Source organism: Seriola lalandi, unplaced genomic scaffold (genome assembly GCF_002814215.2).
Source record: "Seriola lalandi dorsalis isolate HSWRI2012SDOR001 ecotype SW California unplaced genomic scaffold, Sedor1 jcf7180002054864, whole genome shotgun sequence".
Classification (NCBI taxonomy): Eukaryota; Metazoa; Chordata; class Actinopteri; order Carangiformes; family Carangidae; genus Seriola; species Seriola lalandi.
Genome location: NW_019525417.1, coordinates 224592 through 247806, shown reverse-complemented (window position 1 = coordinate 247806; position 23215 = coordinate 224592). Strand labels below are relative to the sequence as shown.

Here is a 23215-nt window from a genome sequence, read left to right as displayed (position 1 = left end):
TGTGGGGGTGGGGAGAGAGAGACGCAGCACCCCTGTCCCCCCTCGGGAGGGCAAATCGACTGTGAGAGAAGGCACTCAGCTGCTGGTTTTGATCTCGCATTCTCATTTCAGAAGGCCTTTTTGAGAAAGATGGTCCATAAAAGGGAACAACTTGCTGTCAGAGTCGGGGATGTGGGGGAGGGAAGGGGAAGAATGGAACATCACAGGGCAGATGTTCTGAGTACGCTGCAGCCTCCGAACACAAGAGCTCTCTGAAGGAGTCAATGCCATGTCGACAAATCTTTATCTGAGGCCACTTAACACAACGCAAAGACTGTCTCATGTCACAGTCTTGAAGATTTCACAGAGTTTCAGATCATTTTGGTGACCTTACTTGAGCAGGCAGAGGTATTTCATGTGGATTTTCATTTTACGTGTGTTTTACATATAGGCCTATTTGCACACGTTTAATAGGTTTATAAGGTTTCCCATGATTATCCACCTAGTTTCACACTGCATCTCATCTATTCCTCATTAGCAAGAACTGAATGTGATCAGCCACCTCATTTTGTCATGTACTGTTTTGTTAGGTTTGATTACCGGCACAAATTGTATACTATTAGTCACAGGTTCTTGGTGCTGAGCGGGGTCCCGGTGGCAGAGAGTGACAAATGAAGCCGTTTCAAACAGATCCTGACTGACAGTTTGATCGGATCTCTGCCTACGTGACATCTGGTGACGGTGATAAGGGTGGTTCCCTGTAGGTCTCCCTCTTTGATGGCTTTCACACAGTGCTAGATGTGAAGATGTGTTGTAATGCTTCAGAGAACCTTTGATATCTGGGTCTGTAGATACAAAATGTGATACTGCTGCAGCTTTAAACATATCTCCCCCTTTGCATGACATTTACAAAAATACAAGCCTTGGATTATAAGGGTTTGTTGCTATGAGGTACATTTTTTAACTATTTCTATATATTTGGGCTATTATGCACAGTGAAGGCTTTCCTTTGTGCACAGGTGTATTCAATGTCCTCCTCACTGGGTGTGGTAGAGAAGTTTGTAATTAACTCTACATCTCATGTGTCCTATTTCATCTTTCTTCCCTGAGTACATGAATCTAATTTATCAGAAGTCCTTTAATTTGTATAAATTCACACGTTTTTCGATTAGAAACGGTGGAACTGAATTGTTTAACCTTTCCTAAATTTAAAGAAATGACACTGATCAGTAGTGGTATCCACTCATGCAGATCATTTCCCTTTTTTTTTGCCAGGGTTTTAGTCATCTCTGCGTCACCATGCCCATACAAGTGGAGTGAATAAACTTACTTTGTGGTGCTTCACAGCATCAAGAGGTAAGTGAGATATTGTTTTTTTAATTGCTTGTTGGTTGTGGATTTGGGTAAAGTAAGCGTAAAGAATTTTTATTTTTTATGATAGCAACAACCTGCTCAACAAAGCAACAAAGCTCATCTCTGCTGTTTCTGAGATCCATGCAGTCCATGGCAACAGGTAATGATTTTGAAACCCCAAAACATGCCTGTAACTGTACTACTTAGTATATCATTATGTATTAATAAATTTGAATATTCTTTGATATGTCGCCTCTGGTCTGACCTGCTGTGGACAGTGTATGGCGGAGAATTGAGGTATTCCAGCAGCATCGATGCCCAGAGCACCTTGCAATGCTGTGACAGGTTTCAACACGCCACCTGTTGCAAGGATGGAAGGAGACTGTCTCCTGGGGGTAACACCCGAGGGATTTCTATGGCCATCTTTTGATTCCACAGAATAATCTCAGCTGCATGCAGATGCAGGATGCACACTGGAGGATCTGTGGTGCTCTGCATTGATCCCGCAGCTCTTTTGATTATGACTGAAAATGTCAGCCGACTTATGTGTCACAAAACTTAATGAAGAAATGTATGTTATAAATACTGTAAGAAGGAAGGAGAAGAGCAAGGGGTCAAGTATAGCGAGCAACTGGAGCGTCGTGATGGCCGAGTGGTTACGCGTACCATAATGAGACCTGAGCAGCAGGTCCCTGATTCGACTCCTGGCCGGCCGGACCCTTAACTGCATGTCTCTCTCCTACTGTCTCTCTTCTGTATTTCCTGTCTCTCTCCACTTTCCCTATCACATAAAGGCATAAAAACACCCAAACATAACTTTAAAGAGAAAAAAAAAGAGAGTAACTGTCAAAAAATAAAAGAGAAGATGAGGCACGAGTGAAAAATCTATTTGTGCCCTATTTAAGTTCAGATAATTTATTGAATGTTAACATTTTTTGTTGTCTTTGGTTTTGCGATTCTGTAAAGGTGTATACAAGACAATTTATTCAAAGTCAGAATTTCATGTACATTACCTCAGGTGGATAACTTAGCCCTTGGCTGTGTATCCTGTTCTCTAACTGCAGGGATGGAATCGATGCAGCTGGGTATGAAAATCAACTTTGGCAAAACCGTGCAACATTTAAGTGGAGGTCTAAACTGGGTCCATTAACAGTGAGTAAAGGTGGGAACTGGTGGGAAATGTATTAAAGGCTTAAATGGGCCAGAAATGTATAAAATGTATCCTTGAACCTACAGTGAAGATGAATCATGCCATTCGTGTTTTCTTTGTCTAAACAGGAAATTAGGCCAACACAGCTTCGCAGCCTATTTTCCTGATTAAAATTCATCAATTCAGAGACCAATCACTGAGCTTCACATGAACAATACGCTTTGTTGACACCAAACTCTCAACACCTGACACTGTGTGATCAACAAACAAATGTTAGGTGGCAGTGATTACTAAATGAAGAGCAGAGTAATTATATTGTACATTGTGTAATATATTTCTTGTTTAATTACTACAACAGATTGCATTCTGTTCAAAACAAAATATAATTCAGACTTTTTTGGTCGTTGCATGTTATCATTTTAGACTAAGCAGAGAGCATCAGAGTGAAAACCCAAGAAAGTAGCTTTTGGAATCTCTGGTTGCCCTCACTAATTAGGAACTCTGTATATAGACCCAAGCTCCACTGAGGAGTAACCAGTACTCTCTCTCACTCACACACACACACTCACACTCACACTCACACCACACACACACACACACACACAGTCGATCCCGTACTTGCTCATCCATTTACGCACGTACACACGTACCACAACATGTTTTCCTATATTGTTTACAAATCCCCTTGAGATGAAATTGTAACAGAACAATATCTGCACGCTGTGAAGACAAACACGGGTCCTCGGGGTCTGATTGTTAGAACAAGAGTTCTTCCAGTTGAGACATGAGAGCTACTTGCACATTCTGCTCTTGTGCCTCGCTTGGCACTGACCACAACTCTGTTCCCTGATTTGGAGGGAAGGTCTACATCTCTCCATGCTCTGCAGAATCTGATAATGATGCATCCGGCCAAGACACTGTAAGACAAATACCCCATGAGCTTGCCCTCGTCTGAACCGACCAAAAGAAATCTAACTTATGGCAAATTCGCACTTCAAAATGTTGTTTCGGCGTTCAAGTCTGAGCTTATTCAAGGCCACTGGAAGTGAGATTGAAAAATGAAGGTTTTCTGATGGAAAAATATTGCATTTGATTGGTTGAACTGAGACTATATGCTCTCAAGTTCAAGGGGGGTTATGTACACAGATACAAACCATTTAAAAAGTTAAAGATGTAAACAGGATTTTTCAGCAATGAGAGACTGTGCAGTACATCTTTCTTAGAATTTTTAACAATAAAACATTTTAGCTGTTCATGAATAAGTTGATATAAATGATTTAATGCTTCCATTCCATCCAAAGGTATTTTATGACTTTTATGACCAAAAAGTTTGAGCTTATATCATCCTCCTTTAACACGACTCAAGACCAATTTCTGTTCACTTCTTTAACCACAATACAAGTTCTGAGCTTGTATGGTACTTTAGCAGGAATCTGATAGGTGCAAATGAAAACTTATGCATATAACAAACTATTAGAGACAAATCCCCACAACTATTGGTTAAGGCTGTGGTTCCTCACCTGGGGGTTGGGACCACAAAACCAGGTTGCAAGATAAATCTGAGTGGTAAGATGATAAATAGGAAAGAAAACCAAAATAGAAAAGAAGAAGAAGAAAATACATATTCCTGCTACATTCTCTAATTTTTTTTACTTGTTAAAATTGATTAGTTTTACTTCTTCAGGCTTCTAATAATATTCAAATGAAAACACGAACATGCTAAATGAGTGCTTCATTGAAGAGGCTCATTTTTTGGTGAATGATGAACTGGACGTTCACAACTAATGATCGTGAACGTGAGCAGGGTTATCTCTGATGAGAATTAATGACGCTCACACACCAGAAGGTGGGGTTAATGCACCAACAAGCTGTTTGCCAACTGCCAAAAAAATCAGTAGAAGAAGAATTGTGTTTCAAGGCATGCACCAGGTGTCTGGTGCTGGCAATTCAATCAACGCAGCCACTGGTACTGCTCAAGCTAGTTCATATGAACATTTGAAGGGTTTTTAAGAACAAATCAGTGCAGATTCCAACTGAAAAAAATCTCACATTTTTATGCAAATTGTGTCAGCTGGTTCTGAATAACAAGTCTGAACGTCGGCTACGTATTTGAAACAGCACATCGAGTTAAAGCATCAGACCAGTAAATGGGGATGACAAGAAGACAGGTCAGACCATGAGCCAACAGCCACAAAGTTCCTGAACCTGAGTCAAACTCACAGCATATACACATAAATCATATACTTGTTTTTGTTTGTTTTGGCTTTTAAAAGTAATCTCTGTCTGTGACTTTATAGTAGTATGTAATAATACATTTCATTTGGGAAGTGCTAATGATTGGGGGCAAGAGGAGCAGGAGGACGTTGTACTGAAAATTAAAAGCTCAGAGCAGCTCATTTAAAAAAATGGAAGAAATGAACATGAACTGTAGTTCATTTTAATCTGCATGAACTGAACTTTGATTTAGCTCTTGTGAGGTGTGAACTTGCAAAACATTGAGTTTAGACTTGCAACTCCAAGTGGGGTGTTGTTTCCATGCCATTTAGTGTATTAACAATCATGAATGTAATAGCAAAAAAGTAACCACTCCATAGTTTACCAATTGTGTTTTTGTAGTGTTCGCTGTGTATCCATCTTTCCAGAGCTCTATTTCTCTGCAGTAGGGGTTTTTAAAGTCTTACACTATGGACACCCCCGCAACACACAAAATCAAGACAACTGCATCCCCAAGACACCTCGTCATGTCTTTCCTGTAGATTCAGGGCCTCATTTTAGCCTGTAATTTTTTTTTTTTTTTTAAGTACGCCGATGCAAATAGATCTGAGGAAAACTTTAAAAGATGACGATGGACATCAAAGATGATGATATTGTTGGGAAGTGAAAGTCACACTGAATCTAACTGTGTGTAACATGAATTTGAAAATTAAGGAGATCAATTGCCTCCATGAGCTCATAGCCACTGTCTCAGCTCCAACTTTCCGAGAGAGGTAAATTATCATGATGAACGACATGCAGGAATTTATTTTACTCAAAACTTCCCCATCTCTCTGTGTGTTGTAGTGCAGAGTTTTCAAATGAATCTGCACTTTACCTGTGTTGTGAAGCCAGGCAAAGTGGCGTGGCAGAACTACCTCTTACCTGGTTTGGAGCCTTCAGCCACGGAGCCATTGTACACTTGATTCTGAAACTCAGGTCTGTTGTCGTTCATGTCGATCACATAGATGTACAGATCGATTGGATTCTCTACCTGGTTACCATTCATGTCCACTGCATGGGCTCGCAGCTGTGAAAATACAAAAAAAGCACAAGAGAGAAAGGATCATTATCACTGAATGCTGAATATTAGCTCCAAATATAGCTCAGCTGACAGGAGGCTGCTGGGTTGATTGATATGAAACTCTGCAGTCTGCTCTGGACTGGAGCACACAGCACAGCCTTGACTTTATTAACTAGCAACTTCATTCAACTGGCAAATATTCTGTTTCTTGTCTGCCAATGGGGTATGAGTATCCTGTTGGTATCTTGGCAAGGACCACAACAACACAGATAGGGGCAAAGTAGTGAAATGTTCCAGACACACAAACAACACCTATTTTGTTGTTAGCACAGCCAGAGGCCTTAAGAATATCAGAGAGGTGCTGCTGCTCAAGCTGTGGCTTCTTTTTGTTCCGGGAGAATGTTTGTCTCGATTTGTTTTGACAAAACCAGCCATTTGGATGGATGTCTCTGAATGATGAGTTCTTCCTTGACAATTCACAGTGTGAGAACAGAGAGAGCAAAAGACGAAGAGAATGAAGAGGGAAAAAAAAGTGGTGCTGGGAAAAGGCGAATGAGATGGCAAGGAGAGGAGGAGAGTGACTGAGCCTTGTGCAAGTAAATGAGAGATGAAAACACAAAGAGGCAGTGTGAGGGTGTGGGAGATTGAACAGGGAGGACTGACAAAAGCAATCATCATCTACAGTGGGATGTCTTAATCTCCACTGCTACTGTTACACACCCTCTGCTCCCCACCAATCCCCGCTAATGATATCTAACATAACGCAAAGCTTTGTAATAGCCCTGGAACCAAACTGGCACTGTTCACTGTGACTTACATTACTCTCATTCAATTGCCTAGAAATTCATGTCCTCTGCAGAAATGTTATGCAATCACAGCTTGGCTTGGTAAGAGGAGAAGGGCTCTCATTGTGGCTAAAACTGACACACTGGCAGCAAAATATTTTGTCTGCCACAACATAGACGAGGAGAATCTGCCTGCCAGCCTATTTACAGGAAGTCGTGATGTATTGTGGGGTGACATGAAAGATTGAATGGCAGCACCTGCCTTCACCGCAACAAAACTAATCATGTCGCCTTTTGTGCCTGCCTGTCAAGGATGTATCAAAACATACCCAAACACACGCCCGCTGGAGCATTCACACACGCATCCAAACACCAATTCAGACACATGTTTATGCATATCAACATGGATACTGACACAAGCGCACAGATACACACTGCGGAAACACACAGAGCCAATCAAAAGAGCCCTCTTAGGCCACTTAATGATCCTCAAGATGCTAGTTTTCCATTGGCTGAAGCACAGCAAACAAACATGGAGAGGAGACGCGATAAACAAACAAGCCCAATCTGTTTTCTCAGCTGTGAATGCTGCATACTGAGGGATGTGTGACTGAGTGTGTGTGTGTGTGTGTGTGTGTGTGTGTGTGTGTGTGTGCACCAAAGTCTGTCTATGTGTGTCCGTGTTTGTGTGCTCAATGGAGGAATTTGAAATGTGACCTGAGGTGCCTGGAGGAGTGTGTGTGCTGCGCAGAAAAATGCATGAGTGTGAACCGACATCAGTATTCTGCAGGGTGAGCTTTGGCATGACTGGACCAACCACAGAGGAGAAATACAGTTTGTATTTGGCCCATTGGTCCCTTTACCCAATATATGTCCCCATTTGTACTGTACGTCCAGGAGGCCCTTGACAATTTTGCACTGAATTCTGTCTGTAGAGCTGCTGAAATATTGTATATAGCTAACGCTGCTTATGCTAACTGCCTATCTACTTGATGTACTGTATAATTAGAGACACTTTACAAACAAATTGCTGTTACTGTTGTTATTTATTGTGGATTCATCAAGTTTTTTTTGGCTGATTAAATGCACAATCCAGACATGCTGCTATAACTACTAGTATTTTTTAGCCAGGCTCAGGATGGCACTGTTGGCCTGTCAGCGAGTTGGCCCACTACTCAACCGGTCTGGACTGAAATACCGCAACAGTTAATCGGCGGATTTCCATGAAACTTGATAAAGATATTCAAGGTTCCTAGAAGATAAATTCTTTTGATTTTGATGATCCCTTGAATTTTCCTCTAATGCAGCCAGCAGGTCAAAGTTTTCAGTCATTATGTCAAGATCTGTTGGATGGATTGGCACAAAACATTGTAGGAGAAAACACGCCCTGATAATGTAGCCCAATGGCTTTAATGATCCTGTGACTTTCACCAAGAACCATAACCAAGTCAAAATTTAAATATGTCTTTATTTATGAGCAGACATACCACAGCAGTTGTACCTTGGTTTTAATGCTATTTAGCAAATGTTTGCATGCTAACACACCCAACTAACATCGGCACGTTAGTATACTGATGTTAGCATTTAGCTCACAGCACCACTGTGCCCAAGTACACAGCCTCACAGAGTTGGTAGCCTCTTAGTCTTGTCAGCAGAAATAATCAATATCATTATTGAATAATTCTTAATAGTTTACATTTAATGGTGCGTATTTGAAACCAACTGTCCAACAGCACTTTCAACCGATTGTCATCAGTGTAAAACACACATACACACAATTTACTCTGAATTACATGGATTCATGCAACCATACATGAAAAAGAATCCCAGACATTCGCATATTTGTTCAATTTTTGCTCGTGCCCTGCTGACTCACAGTAACTCTGTCTGACAAAACTGAAGTTCAGGCTAACACCCACTCTCCTCACCTCGCAGATCACTTCCCCCTGGTGCTAGTCTGACAGAAACAGCAGCCTCGTCTCTCTTTTCACTTGAACCCAAAACTAACAAGCAAAGTTTGGCCTGCAAGAGCACAGCAGCGCTGGGAACTTCTTGTCAAGTTGAAAGAAAGTAAGCACTGGACTAAATTTCCCCTGGGTCAAACTGCCTACATTCTCCTACACTAAATCATACATCACATCACAAGCAGCATGGGTCCACGGGAGCCTAAATGGAAGCCGCATTCAACTTCAAGTGCCCTCAACCTAACATGCTGTTTTCACTACAGGCAGTGTCAAACAGGAGCTGTTTACTGAGCGGCTGTCCTTTCCCAGGGACCAATAACCTGCCTACTTTATTGATCCCAATTTGCTGGTTGAGTGTAAGAGCAGGTATGGAGAGACAACAAACACACACACAGCTGTGTCCAGAGCCTGGATGTGGCAAGCGAGGGAACAAGAGGCTCGTCTAAAGCTAAATGGAACACATACACAAGAGTACGAGACCAACCAATCAAGAAGACAATCATTTAAAGCTTTGTGTTTGTTTATAGTCACTGCACGTACCTTGTGTGTGTGTTGGTGTTTATAATGTGTGCACTGACAGACACTGAAGAGATCCAGTCTCCTTTATTCTACCTGTCCTCCGAGACAGGAGCATGCCTCTGAATTAGCTCTATCAGCAGCGCAGCCATCTATCATGCTGACAGTCACGCAGGTGTTGTGAGTCTGACACCAGTGCTCACCGCGAGCAGAGGTGTTAGTCTTTGCTGATGTACACTGAAACCTATAATGTGTGTATATTAACCAATGGCCTATTGTTAATAAGTCTCCTGTGGTCTGCATATTTAATTCACACGTCTACGGAGCTGTTTAACCTGAGGTTCCAGAGGGGCCAGTCCTGAACCCAACCCTCCAGTTTCTAGTGCGTGTGTGTGTGTTTGTGTGTGTGTGTGTGTGTGTGTGTATGTGTGTGTATGTGTGTGTGTTTGTGTGTGTGTGGGGGGGAATCCTATGGGTCATAAGCAGGCTAACTATACAGCTGCCGGCCCGCACCTTTGAACAGCTCATCTCCAGAGTGCACGAGGTGAAAGTGCAACTATGTGTGTGGGAGGCGAGGTAAAACAGGGCAGCAGTACACAGCGGAAAGTTGGGAGACACACACACACACAGAGTGAGAAGGGGTGGAGAAAGAGAGACCTGACAGAAACACTCATCATATATCAATCAGCTTTCGATTTGATGAACACACACACACACAAACACACACACTCACGCAAACCTTTGCAGTCACACAAACGTACGCACCCACTCGAAGCCACACCTGCTCATTAGCTCTGATTGTAAGAACAAAGACAACAGTTTTCTTTCACTCCACTTTGGTTCTCTCTCTTTTTCTCTGTTCTATACATCCCGCGCTGCTCTGTGCAGCTAAACCCCAATCTACATGACAGCTGTGTGAAGTGGCTGTGTGTTTTCTCAAAGCATTCTTCATTTCATTGCTGGATTCCATATCAATCAGACCCTGGAGAGGCTGGTGTAAAGGCAGCGCTTAGAGGCTAACAGAACAGCAGGTCCGCCGAATTGTGGCTGTGTTTTGACAGACAGCATTAGTGTTAGCATGAAAGGTAGATGTGGAAGAGAATAGGCAAGGCACGTTGCCACAGGGATAAATGGAGCGTAAATGGAGCTAGAGGGGAAACAGAAACAGACAAGACAGACAGTCGTTTCGTCCTTACATGGAAAGAGGCTCTCTCCTCTCTGTCCAAGGGTTGGGTGACAAACATGTTGCCGCTAATGGGATCTATGTTGTAGATGCCACTCGGGGGCTGATCAGCGCCTGCTCCTGTGATGCTGTAGCGGATGCCAACATCCTTGTCCTGATCTGAGCGGATCTGAGGACACAGAAACAGAGAAACAAGTTCAACAGAGAGGAAAATCTGGTTTTTAGCCCCGGCTTTTCAGGCTTTTGCTGCACTTGTAACAAAAGACAAAATGTTCAGAGCATGGTAAGTGACATAAATCATCAAAAACACATTGTCAAGTAAAAGGTTGGAGAATGGACTGAGAGTACATTGGTTGCTTGATAGATACCAATGCAGACTTTCTTTCAAGCTAACACTTGAACAGCCTGAAGAAAATTGCATAATTTGCAGAGAGGGAAATGGATCCATTGTCAGAATTTTGTCTGACCTGTTGAGTTTTTGGTTTACTTCACCTTCATGACAGTGTCTCAGTAGACCTTGAACAGGTATAAAAGGACCTTACTGTCAGCTACCTGTCCAGGATGGTGTGAAACTGATTTCTCATCTATGTCTGACTGGAGTTTAATATCTCAGTGTGCCTGCTCCACTTTTAACACTTGGCTCTTTTTTTCACATGCAATTCAAAATGTGACATTTAAGCGTGATATATTTGACTTTGAAAAAGTTTCAATATGAATGCCTCCACAGCCGCGGCAGTAAAAATATTAATACTTTTACTCAGCACCTTGTTGACTTTAAAGAAGACAAAAGGAGGAAAAGGAAACAAAAGGGACTGCAGTATTTCTTCCTCAGGCATTGATTTTCACTGGGCTCCTGCTGGTTTCTACTGTGTCACTATACAATGCAACAACATTAATTAGACATTAGTGAAAATTATGGGTCTGAAAGTGTTGCCAAGTGGGCATAGAACGCCTCCCACCTCTGGACCCAACTTGTAATCAATTACCTGGATAAATTAGGTGCTTGAGAGAATTTCTTATTCCTTCATTTATTTAACCCTTGTAGTATTTGTGTAGGTGTTAACAGGAATTGTTTGACATTTCGGGAAACACGCTTATTTGCTTATTTGACGAAAGTTAGATGAGGAGATTGATATCACTCTATATCTGCACGATAAACATGAAATGACAGCCTGCAGCTGGTTACCTTAGCTTAGTGTAAAGATTGGAAACAGGGACAGAACAGTTTTCTTTTGGACAGAATCAGACCAGTTGTTTCCCCTGTTTAAATGTTATAGATCAGTAGAAATTAGGGGTTGAACAATATCCAAAAAATAATAATCATATTGTGATTATTATTATTATTATTATTATTATTATTATATGAGTTGAGATTTTAGTTGGAATGATAATTTTTACATTTCATTTTGAAAATGATGAAGTGATTTTTGTTGGAGCTTGTACCAAACAGCATGTTCCTTTACGTCTGGAGAATATGATTTGTAGGCCGGGCGTCTCTGTCGCATCAATTTGGATATTGCACTTGGTCATATTGCGATTTCAATAACATTTCAATTAATTAAAGCCATAATAGAAATTATTAAAAAAAGACTTGGTCATATTAGGACAAACAATAATAAAAAATAAAAAAAATCCTCCAGCCCATCAAGTAAAATAATCACTGAATTCTAGTCCAAATCATTTGAATGGTGTTATTTTCATCATCGACAGAGTCCAACACTCACTACAACACACTCACATGCCAAGAAAAATAAACATTACAGTACAATTTCTTGTACATGTTTCATTTCTTTGTTTAATTACAGCACAAAACCAGCAATGATTCAGTCAGCAATTACATGGAACCTTGTTTACTATGGAACAAAAAGTGTGAGGAAAGATCTGAGGCTAAAATTCAGACCAGTCAGGGTCAATGCCTTTCCTACATACAGTCATAATGTACACTGTCAACATTATGAACATGATGTGCTCCGGGAAAACAACCAGTAAAATACTGCATCATGGAGACACTATCAAGTACTAAGAAGAATGATTTATAAAAATTATTTCTCTTATGTGCTCAATTTTTGACTGTGATCAGTTAATAGTCAAACAGAGTCTACAGATGTCTGTGAGTGTTGAGCAGTTCAGTCAAGCAGTGAGTCAAGAGTCATTTTCTCTGCTTAGACGGTTTAACCTGAATGATTTTTAGGGCCATGACGTCGTGAAACTACAATTTATTTCACAATGAAAAAGCCAAAATGGGAATTATGTCTAACAAATAAAGATGATTTTAGGAGGTAGACAGAAATTACAGTAGTTAATAACTCCCTAAACCCAGTATTTGATGGCTTATGGATGAGCTTTTATTAAGTGCCTAAATAATTGATTGTGTAGTAGCTGATTAGGATGCAACTATCAATTAGTTATACTGTAGATAAATCTGTGATTATTTTCAAAATTGATTGATAATTGTTTTGTCTATGAAATGTCCCAAATAGTAAAAAGGTAAATTATAATTTCCAAGAGCCAAAGGTGACATATCAAAATTGCTTGTCTTATCTAACCAACAGTCCAAATCCCAGACATATTCACTGTGCTACTATATGACAGGAAAAGCATCACATCTGCAGATCTGAGAAGCTGGAACCAGTGACTGTTTAGCATTTTTATTAGAAAAATAAAATAAAACAAGCGATTATCAAAATAGTTGCTGTTTAAGCTGTAGATGTCTCTCATGTTCAAAAAACATTTGTGGACCCTGGTCCAGTCTGCTCTTTCTTTAAGTGTCAAATATCTTCAAATCATCTTTAATCGGACCTCGCCGTCAGGTTCTGAAACATGAGACTGACTTTTTTTTTTAGGGGACTGAACCATCACTATGGTTACAAGTCAGAGTGAATAATCACAGAGTCAAATGGAGAAGAAGGAAAGGCTTGAGTCTTTTTTTTCTCTCTATCTTTCTCTTCCCCTCATATGCAATTTTACTGGTCTGTGGGGCTGCAGATCATGCATGAAAATGAAATTACTTCATCCGTTCAGCAGTGACGGCGGCTTCTGCATAAAACATCTCTCTGTTTGAACATGATACCCTCTCTCTTAATTTTCAACATGGTCCTCCCACATCCACAGTGTAGCACTCCACTGCGAGCTTTCACAGCCGCAATTTTCAATTCCTGAGCTCACTTCACTGTGTGGATCCTGCATCTGCTATTTCTGAGTGAAACGCGGCTCAGGATCCATATGTGGATCCTGTGGGTTCAGGTGTAATGAACAGTATTGAATAACCCCTATCAATCAGTGCACTGTACTGCACTCTCACCACTGTAGCATGATGATGATACTGTAAGGCTAATTAAATTCATTATTCACGACGCCCACCATCTGTCCATCAAAGCAGGGTGAAACTATGGCATGAATAATAATATAATTTGATCATTCACCCTCATCAGCAGTGTGGGGTGCGGAGCAGAACAGTTGGATTATGCATTTTAGTAATGAGAATGTGCATGAGAAATCCTCCTTTTATCTGTGAAGGAGACAAACATGTTAAAGCTTCACTGTTCAAAACAACGAGAAATGAACTGAGGCGCACCATGAAGAGTCCCATCTGCTTGAGCTGCAGGAACATGCAAAAAAAGAAAAAAAAAGAAAAAAAAAGAAAAAAGAAAAAAGAAAGCTTCATCACCTTGCATCTGCTATTTCTGCATGTAAGTATTTCCTGGGTGGATAAGAGCCGGCTCGTGGCCGTGTGTGTGTGTCTGTGTGTAGTGAAGTGTTGGACAGGTAAGAGATTCTCTATGTGTGCACCAAAGCGCGGATCAAAAGGAGCAGCTTGGTTCAATAATTCACAAGGTCGTCATGCGGGGAAACACACATGAAATTTTTGACTGCCATGGGTTTCTGCTTTTGCGTCAGGACGTCTGCTCAGTCACTGAGAGTGTGTGTGTGTGTGTTTGTGTGTGATCTGTCTCTTCACCGAAACTTCAAAGCAGACCGTGTGTAGTTTGTGTAACAGCCCCAAGAGGAGACAAAGGAGCTCTTAAATGTCATGCGGCCTGTGCTTCTACGCCTGCTCAAAATTCAGCATCAAGGCCACCTGAGACCCGATGTCACATTCACCAGTGTCTCCTAATGAAGAGTCTTTATATCAATAAATTGAATAAATGAAGAAGCATGACTTCTTAGAGTCCTGGGAATCCAATGAGTGACAACTGCTAAATTGAGCCATTTGAATTGAATGCTAATGATGAAAGCTGGGATCTCTTTTCTTCTCCTCCTTTCTCTCTCCATATATCCATCGTATCTTTCATTCTCCCTCTTACTTTAGTAGCTCCTGGCAGATAGAATAGCTACTAATCACACTAAAAATAGCAGAGAGAGGGAGATGCAAAGGACTTAACTGGCTGTCTGTCTCCGTCAGATCAGACCAGGCATCAGATAAGTGACCTATTTGTAGCTCTTTGAGAGTGATTTCCTTGATTACTGACAACTGCTGGGACCCTGTGGGACAAGCTATCAGTGTGAGAAGAAAGATGGAGGAATGGAGGCAGGGAGACACGGGGAGCAAAAACAATGGGGAGTTGGGGAAAATTAGATGAAGAATAGTGTTCTGTTAAATCTCCTCAGGGTGACGCAAGGCACAACAGATAGAGGGAACGGAACGGAAAGGAATACATTTCCATTTATTGAGCATAGCGGCTGGCTCCCTAATTAGCACACTGTGAAGTTTCCCTCTGTCCAAATCTCATTTAATTGATCCGACCCTGTATGATCACCCTATCTACATAAATAGTTTGATGCCTACATAAACAGGGATTAATTTGCTGTTTATGTGATGGTACTATGCGTTTCATCTATTCACTCCACGGTGGACTCATTTCTAGCAATGCTGCAAAATGAACAAAGCAGCACTCTGCTATGCAAAGGACAAGCATGTGTGAAGCTGCAGTTCTCTTCCCCCAGCAGTATTCTGCTTCCAGGAAACAACGATCATTCAGCCAGGAAGTTATTAAAGGACAGCGGGCTGCAGGCACCCATGGGATCATTAAGGGTTACTATGTGCTATGGGCTAATGTCACACAATAATGGGAATCTGTGGTTTACACTCTTTGATAGCCTCTTTTATATCTTGTCTGCGTTTTGTGGTTCAGGCCTGTGTTGTAGTCCTCTGGTTTCTCTCTTTCTCTCTCTCTCTCTCTTTATTTTATAGCTCTTTATGGGCTCGGTCACCTCACTTTGCCTTTAAGGCACATCAAAACCCCCCCCACAGGTTACACAGGCTCAGGAGCCACACCAGCAGGAAGCCCCGAAGATCATTCAATACCACATATTGATTCAACACAATTTACAAACTCTCACCTACACTATTATCAAGATGTTCAGCATGTTGTTGCCACTAATGGTCACTTTTTAAATTGATCAAAAGCTTGAGGAAGAAGAAGAGTCCTCCAATGAACATGAAAAATGTGAAAATGTCACATATGCATATAATATGTGGGTAGTTAAATCAGTTTATTAATGTCTGGATATAAGAAGTTTCATGACTGCAAAAATAAGCAACAGCCAGTTCAAGTGGGTCCTGTCCATTGAAGCTGCTACGTAAAGGCCAATATGAACCGTTGCTTCGGCTCCAGTTTCTGATCAGTATTAGTTTGGAAAGGCATCAGTGAAAAATATGATGAAAACAAAGGTTGTCACCAGTTTGCTTTAAGCTTTTTGAGGACAAACAAAGGACATTATGTAATGTGAATGAGCTGTTCCTCTACATTCAAAGTATTATGATCTCCGCATACATAATAATTGGAGCATAAACACGAGTCTGAAGTTAATTACACATTAAAAGAAGTTTTTTCTGCTGCCTCAAAAAACAGAACTTGAGAAACAACAGGGGGAAAAGTAATGAGTTACATTTTACTTTGCTACATTTAAAGTTGAAATTTTCACTTGATGAAATTAAGATTAACTGTGTGAGAAAGCAGCAAATAAAAAGTCAGTCAAATCTGCAGCTGCAGCAGAAAGGAAGCTGCTGGTGTCTCTGCAGCATCATGAGCTGTCGCTGCTGGAGGGCAGAGAGGAGCCGCTCTCAGCTCACTGCAGTCAACATACATGTTCTCAATGTTTACATTCACTGAACGAGGGTCAAAAAGAGGTTGCATCTACCCTGATTAATCTCTGATTTAATGCACCACCTGGCGACCACAGCAAGTGTCTCAAATCAAACACACCTGCCATGTTGCCTGAAAAACAGGTGCATGCTGTGTCTGGCTAATGCTAAATGTTAAAATACTGACGGCAGATCCTTCAGCTGCAACTTCTACATTCACTTCTACCGTCAGTGAGGTGTGCACCGCCTCTCTGCTGTTTTTGATGATCCCTGCTGTGACTGCAGAGCGCAGTGAGACGGAGGGGCTGAGTGGACTGGTTATATTTTGCATTGAGAATGAACGAACAGAGAAGTTGGATTTAGAGGAGATTGTGGAGGACGTCGTGGTGCACAATACTCAGAGTGATGTTCAGACGGGTGTGTGCAAAAATTGACTGACTGTAGTAACGTGCTGTGGAGAGCATCAACAACTATTGTGTTGCCTAACCACGTGGTGTTTTGTCCGTGTTTGTCGGCTGCTGTTGAGTTTATGTTGTTCATATATCTCTTTATTATGCTGTTAGTGCTTTAAGAAATGGCAGCTATTTGATCTGTGTAGCTTAATATTACTACATAAGGTCTATGGACACCCGCCGTGGTGTTATTTTGTCCACCTCATTTATATCAATGAAGGTAGGCTCAAATATTAGACACACCTATCTGTATAAGGCAATATAGCTCAACAGCACTACACACTACATCCTCCAAAATGATAAGACAGTTCAATCGACAACTAAAATTGTTTAAACTAGAAATATCACTTTTCAGTTGTATGTCTGCACCAACCAGTTAAACTGCAGTGAATGTGGTCACAGCTTCCCCCTCTGTTCCTGAGTTACAGTGTTGAATAATGGCATGAACATTATGATGTCACAGTGAAGTTGACCTTTGACCATTTGGATATAATATGTCATCACTTTATCATTTTATCCTATTAGACCTTTTTGTTAAATTGTGTTATAATTAAGACCTTGACTTTGACCTGTGATCACCACAATTTAATCAGTCAATCTCTGAGTCCAAGGGGAAGTTTGTTGCAGGTGTAACAAAATTCCCTCAAGGTGTTACTGAGATATCGTGTTCACGAGAAAGGGATGGACGGAGGGACGGACAGAACACACTGCCTCTGGCCACAGCTGGCGACCTATGTTTAATTTGGGTTGGATTTAGAGATTAAAGACTTAGAGTTAAAATTTGAGTTCATTTGGGATACTTCAGGAGGCTCTGCTGTTGCATTGAGCTGCAGTTGCATCGAGTCTGTTTCCAAAATCTTTACAGTGCAGGTGGTGAGTGCAAAGTTAGCCTGACACACAATCAGAAGGGACAGTTATGACACCTAGGTTGAAAAATACTCAAATTTTCTGTTAACTTATGTAGAGTATCACTATAGAAATCAGTAGAAAACTGATTTTTGTAGGGATGATTTTTTTTCTCCTTACCTCATATCTATGAATAAGATCTTTCCTCTTTCCCTTCATCTATCATTGGTTACATTTAATCTAATTGTTATATTTGTCTTACTTTTTGGGGCCTGAGCTCTTATAATTGTGTTCTTCTTAATCCTAAACCAATAGAGAAATGTTTAAAGGAGCTATTTGTAAGTTTTTTTTTTAGCACAGCTGCTTACCTACCAGTCTTGTCAACGGCTTCAGCCATCGTTACGTTTACAGTACATAAGGTTATTATATGGTCTCTGAGCAGCGCTACTTTACCCAGATATTTGGCAGAAGCTGTCTTAATTATGGTTGACAGCTATGACAGTTAAAGCGTGACTGAGAGGCCGCCAGAAGGGTTCAGTCATAACCTGTCTGTGCCCTGAGTGGTTGGCATCACTTCCTCCCATAATGTATCTCAGCATGGAAATACAATTAATTTGCCTTTACTGCATTTACCTACTGCATATTAACCATCTCCGACCATCCATTGTATTGTTTGTGTTTTCCATATTTGGCATGTGGTGCTATCAGTGACATTTGTCTCATTCAGCAAAATAAATAACCGTGGTTATGCTGCTGTCTCTCTGATTTCTCTTATACATACACATTATTTCATATATTAATTATATTAATTGCTATTGATACATAGCTCACATTAGCAATAACATCTGTTTACTTGCTAGTCTAGAAGAAATGTTGCAAGTTCACAACAAACTTCACTCCTTCACTTGCCAAGAATTGTCTGTAGTGGTGGAAAGCAACACTCTTGTTTTCCTTCTATCATTACTTTTCTTCTACCGGAGTTAGCAAGCTGACCAGCTCGCCCTGGCCCGGGCGGCTTGTATCGTCACGGTACCATACAGTCTGAAGAAGCACTGCTAAGAGGATTTATGATACCCTCATGTATTGGAAACGTAACGATTGCTAAACCCTTGGCGAGACAGGTAAAACAGATGTTAATGCTAATGTCGTCTATGTAGCAATAGCAAAACAAATATCTTTAATGTATGCAATAATGTGTGTGTATATCTCTGAGAAATCAGAGAGACAGCAGCATAACCACAGTTATTTATTTTGCTGGATGAGACAAATGTCACTGATAGCACCACATGCCAAATATGGAAAACACCAACAACACAATGGATGGTCAAGGATGGTTAATATGCAGTAGGTAAATGAAATACAGGCAAATTAATGGCATTTCCATGCTGAGATGCATTATTGGAGGAAGTGATGCCAACCACTCAGGGCACAGACAGACTTTGACTGAACCCTTCTGGCAGCCTCTCAGTCACGCTTTAGCTGTCATAGCTGTCAACCATAATTAAGACAGCGTCTGCCAAATATCTGGATGCCTTTAATAGAAACTACTTACTGACTAGATGCCTCATATACTCAGAGGCCTGTTCCTCTTTTAGATTGTCTCTCACTCTGAACCCTCTACACGAGACACAATAATAATATGGTTATTTAGTGGAGATTAAAGCATGATTTTGTATTTTTACCGTCCAAAATTTAAATAAAGAGGCAAACTGCTCCGAGTCAGAATTAGTGCGAGGTGTTCTGTCTAAGCACCTGATGGACGTATCTTCATGTAGAACCAGTTTAAGCAGAGAATAATCAGAGAATCTGTGACATTTTTAAACAGGCTTTAAGAAATATCCAAATCTAATTTGCCCTCTGATGCTCTTACTCTTCTCTCTTGAAATGACTCAGATTTCCCTCAAGTAGTGTGAATTTCCAGTAATTTCAGCTACAAGCTCATATGTCTAATTTCTATTTGCTTTATTGCTCCTTTTTACGCTGCTGCCTGTCGACTTGGGGAATTGCTGGCAAGCTATTTAATGGTTTTTAAAATATGCTTTCAGTCTTCTTTGTATGTTTGCATGGCAGACTCAGAGCAGGTCTGGCACCTTAGTGAGTGGATTTAAAGAAAGAAAATGAGACTATCATGCTGGAATAGACAACTGATTTTCCTATCCTGAGCAGTCTGACTTCAGAGTTGCTGCTGGGGTTAAAATATTCAGATCACACAGTAAACCTTTTGCACTTGTGGGGATGCTGAAATGGCTGCTAATATGAGTCACTGTGAATGGGTGAATTGCTATGTTAAACAGCATTATCAAAAGGATCTGTGCATCTGAAGACTACACAGACATCCTTGAAAATCGCTGTGTTTGATAATGTCTCATCTTTCCCTGCTGTTATACAGTATCTGTTTTCTCTTTGTTGAACATGAGGGAAATGGCAAAACTACATGCTTTTTAACTTCCTCTTAAATTTCAGTTTTGCATTGCTTTGATCCCTCCTGCTGTGTGCTTGTCACTCTTCAAAGCTGATGTGCCCTACTTTTGATGGGTAAGAGGAATTCAAATAGTCTGATAGACCATCCACATAAACATCCAGCAAAATGACATAGGAGGAAAATGGAAGCAGAGGATGAAAGAAAAAGAGAGATGAGCTGACAAAATGGAAACAAAATTTCCAATTAGGGAAAATGTGATACCTCAAGTTTTTGGCAGCCCTCAAACTTCTCTTCCTGCAAAATACAACTAGAATTACCATCTCGTGGTTGTATGCCTCTGCCAGCCAGTCAAGTTGAAGTTTACATCCATGTCTGTCCAGACTCATATGAGACATATAGTGAAGACTGGAGGAATTCAATAAAATGTATTAAGTGTATTTTGTATTACTTAGCACATAAACTCATAAGCTATGGCCAAAAACATATTTTGTGAGGTCACAGTGACCTTGACCTTTGGACTTTGACCACCAAAATCGAATCAGTTCATCCTAGAGTAGAAGTAAACCTTTGTGCCAAATCAGAAAAAATTCGCTCATGGCGTTCATGATGGACAGACGTTTGTACGTATGTACAGACAGACAGATCGATGGACGGAAAACCCCATAAATCCCCAGCTGTCGCTGGCACGGAGGCATAATGGCAACCTTACATGCAAGTGTGGTGATAAAGAGCGGTAAAAGCTGTCAGTTCAGTGGCATCATGAGAAGTGAACGGTGCGGATGGTTTTAAAAATAGTCACACAGGAGGTCTGTGAGAGAGAAGCTGCAGAGAGCTCAGGTTTAATATCTCTCAAGTGAGAGCCACTGACAGCCACCGTCGCACACAGTTATCCTTGATACTCATAAGAACAGCTGCATCTGCAGCAGGCAGGCTAGTCCATTATGGATCAGAAACTGAATGGAAAATGAACCAAGCTCCGTGCAGCTATGAAATATGTTTTTTTAACCTTATATACCCTCCTTTTCATTTGGTGTGCTCTCCCATTCTGTCTCTGATTGTGTTGCTATATCAGTTTGTCTATCTCTTTCTGTCTCTCACTCTCCTGCACCCCCTCCTCCCATTTCTCCCAGTGGGAAGGAAGCAGTGAGAGTCCCATCAATACAAATGAGCAAGAGTCACCACCTGAGGAAGGTTTGTCTACTCTCGTCCTGACACTGTTATTCAGCCATTCTTCTCCACTTTATAACACGGTCGATTGAATTGAATCCTTTGAGTTTCCTGAGGTAATGTTTCCATGAAGTGGATTTGGGTTTAAAGATAACAGGGTAAGATTTTTTTTCTTGACAATTTAGGGAAACAAAGCTGAAACCTTTTGGGGGTGATGTTTTTCTTCCTCCAGAGGAGCTGTTTTAATGTGATGTATAAGAGAAAAAGACAATCCAGTTATAGGTGAGTGTGAAAAGAGGAAAAAAGCTTAGAGGAAAACATCTGAGAAAGCAGAGGCATTGTCAAGCAATATGTCTTTTAATGAAGAGCAGAAAGCATTCTGAATGCCAGCAGCATATCCAATAAATAACCTTCAAATGAAAGTGTTTGGCACGCTTTTAAAAAACAGATATGAAGTCTTTGGAGGAGAGATATTTTTTTCATCCTAAGCCCATATGGATCACAGATATCTGCAGGTTGTTCCTCAAATTTTGACCGTGAACCTTTCTGACATCTTTCTCTTACACTCAAATACCCTCCATCTCCGTCCTGTATGTCATTCATCATTACCCAGAAGAGAAGAAGGAGTCCCACAGCTTTAACATTTTGTATCTGCTCAAAAATAGATTCAACGCTTTCTCAAGCGTGCACACATACGCGCACGTCACTGCCTCCACCTCAGACCATTAACCAGACAGAGGAATGAAATGTAGGATTGGAAAAAAGGGGGCAATTAGAGGGAGAACAAATATTAATGGAAGTTAAGAAGTGACTCACAAACCCAATTACGGCATTAGCCAGGCAATTTAGATGAGCTCTGCAAGAGGCGAGAATCCTGTTGAAATGTACCGCCGGTCTCTCTGCATTAACAATGCCATTAATTCCCCTGATTCACAGTGTGGGAGAAGAATAGAGCAAATGCAGCCATTCTGTCTCCCTTATAAAGACTGCCATATTCCCTAATTCTGAGATGGGAATGGAGGAGGCAAAGGCTGACGTCCTTGTCTTACCCGCCCCAAACGGGCCACAGACCCCCGGAGAGATTCAACTCGTTAAAAAAGCTCCATTCTCCCGCGCTGCCCAGTACAAGGACAATAGGTAAACCATACAACAGGTCTGCCATGAACAGATAATTACAGTGAAGGCATGGTTGGCTGCTGGAAAGGCTGACTAAAGGGAAATAACAGGGTATACTGAGATAGATAGATATAGATAGAGTTCTAGATGGAGGGAGGGGCAGTGAGGAGCTTTCTGCTGCTCTTGCACATTTCTGCTATTGTCAAATTGCATCCCTCAACCCAAGCTGCTGCCACATGCTCCCATAGGGGACATGCGGCCCTGACAGCCTGGCCAATCAGCTGCACCCTGAGGCCAGTTGAAAGCCCTGCTGGCATGCCTAAGGCTAGCGAGGTCCAACCAATCAGTAAGAGGCCAGGCTTGAAAGGAGGACCATGCTTGGCTCAGGGAGCTGCTAAGGCTGCCAATGAGAGTCCAGAGGGGAGCTGGAGTGGCTCAGAGGGAGGCTGCCAGAGGGGTCAGAGTGGACGAGGGCAGACTGACAGTTATTTAGTGAGAGGCTGAGCTCTGTGTCACTCACAACAGCACTCAGGCTTTGTACAACTGGGCTGGCTCTAATGGGACTGTCACATTCTAATTGTCCAATTGGGGATGCTGAGAATGACAAACAGACACACACACATGCAGTCAAATACACAGACAATACATGGGGACACACACAAATACACAGATATACACACACACATGCCCTCACAGACACAGGCATAAACCAGTAAACAAAAGCCAGCGTGCACAAACGTTTACACATAAACACCTTTGTGAACACATGGATCACACTATCCTGCATATCCATTCACAGCAAAGGCTTAGGGCCAACTGTTATATTACACCTGGTGCTTCACCTTCTATGTCTATCAAATCTGAATATATTTAGTGTATATATTTACAGTGCTGGAAAAGGAAAAGTAAATCCAGCTTTG

At 41.2% G+C, this 23215-nt stretch overlaps 1 protein-coding gene across 2 annotated transcripts in view; it reads right to left on the bottom strand.

Moving 5' to 3' along the window:
- Positions 1 to 23215, bottom strand: part of cdh4 (cadherin 4, type 1, R-cadherin (retinal)) — a 194380-nt gene that overhangs the window by 36817 nt on the left and 134348 nt on the right. For both annotated transcript variants that reach the window (XM_087179767.1, XM_023428032.2), the window contains exons 6-7: positions 10221 to 10376; positions 5621 to 5765 (exon numbers count right to left, since the gene is read on the bottom strand). In XM_087179767.1, the coding sequence (XP_087035893.1) occupies positions 5621 to 5765; positions 10221 to 10376 (301 nt within the window). The remainder of the gene's footprint in view (positions 1 to 5620; positions 5766 to 10220; positions 10377 to 23215) is intronic.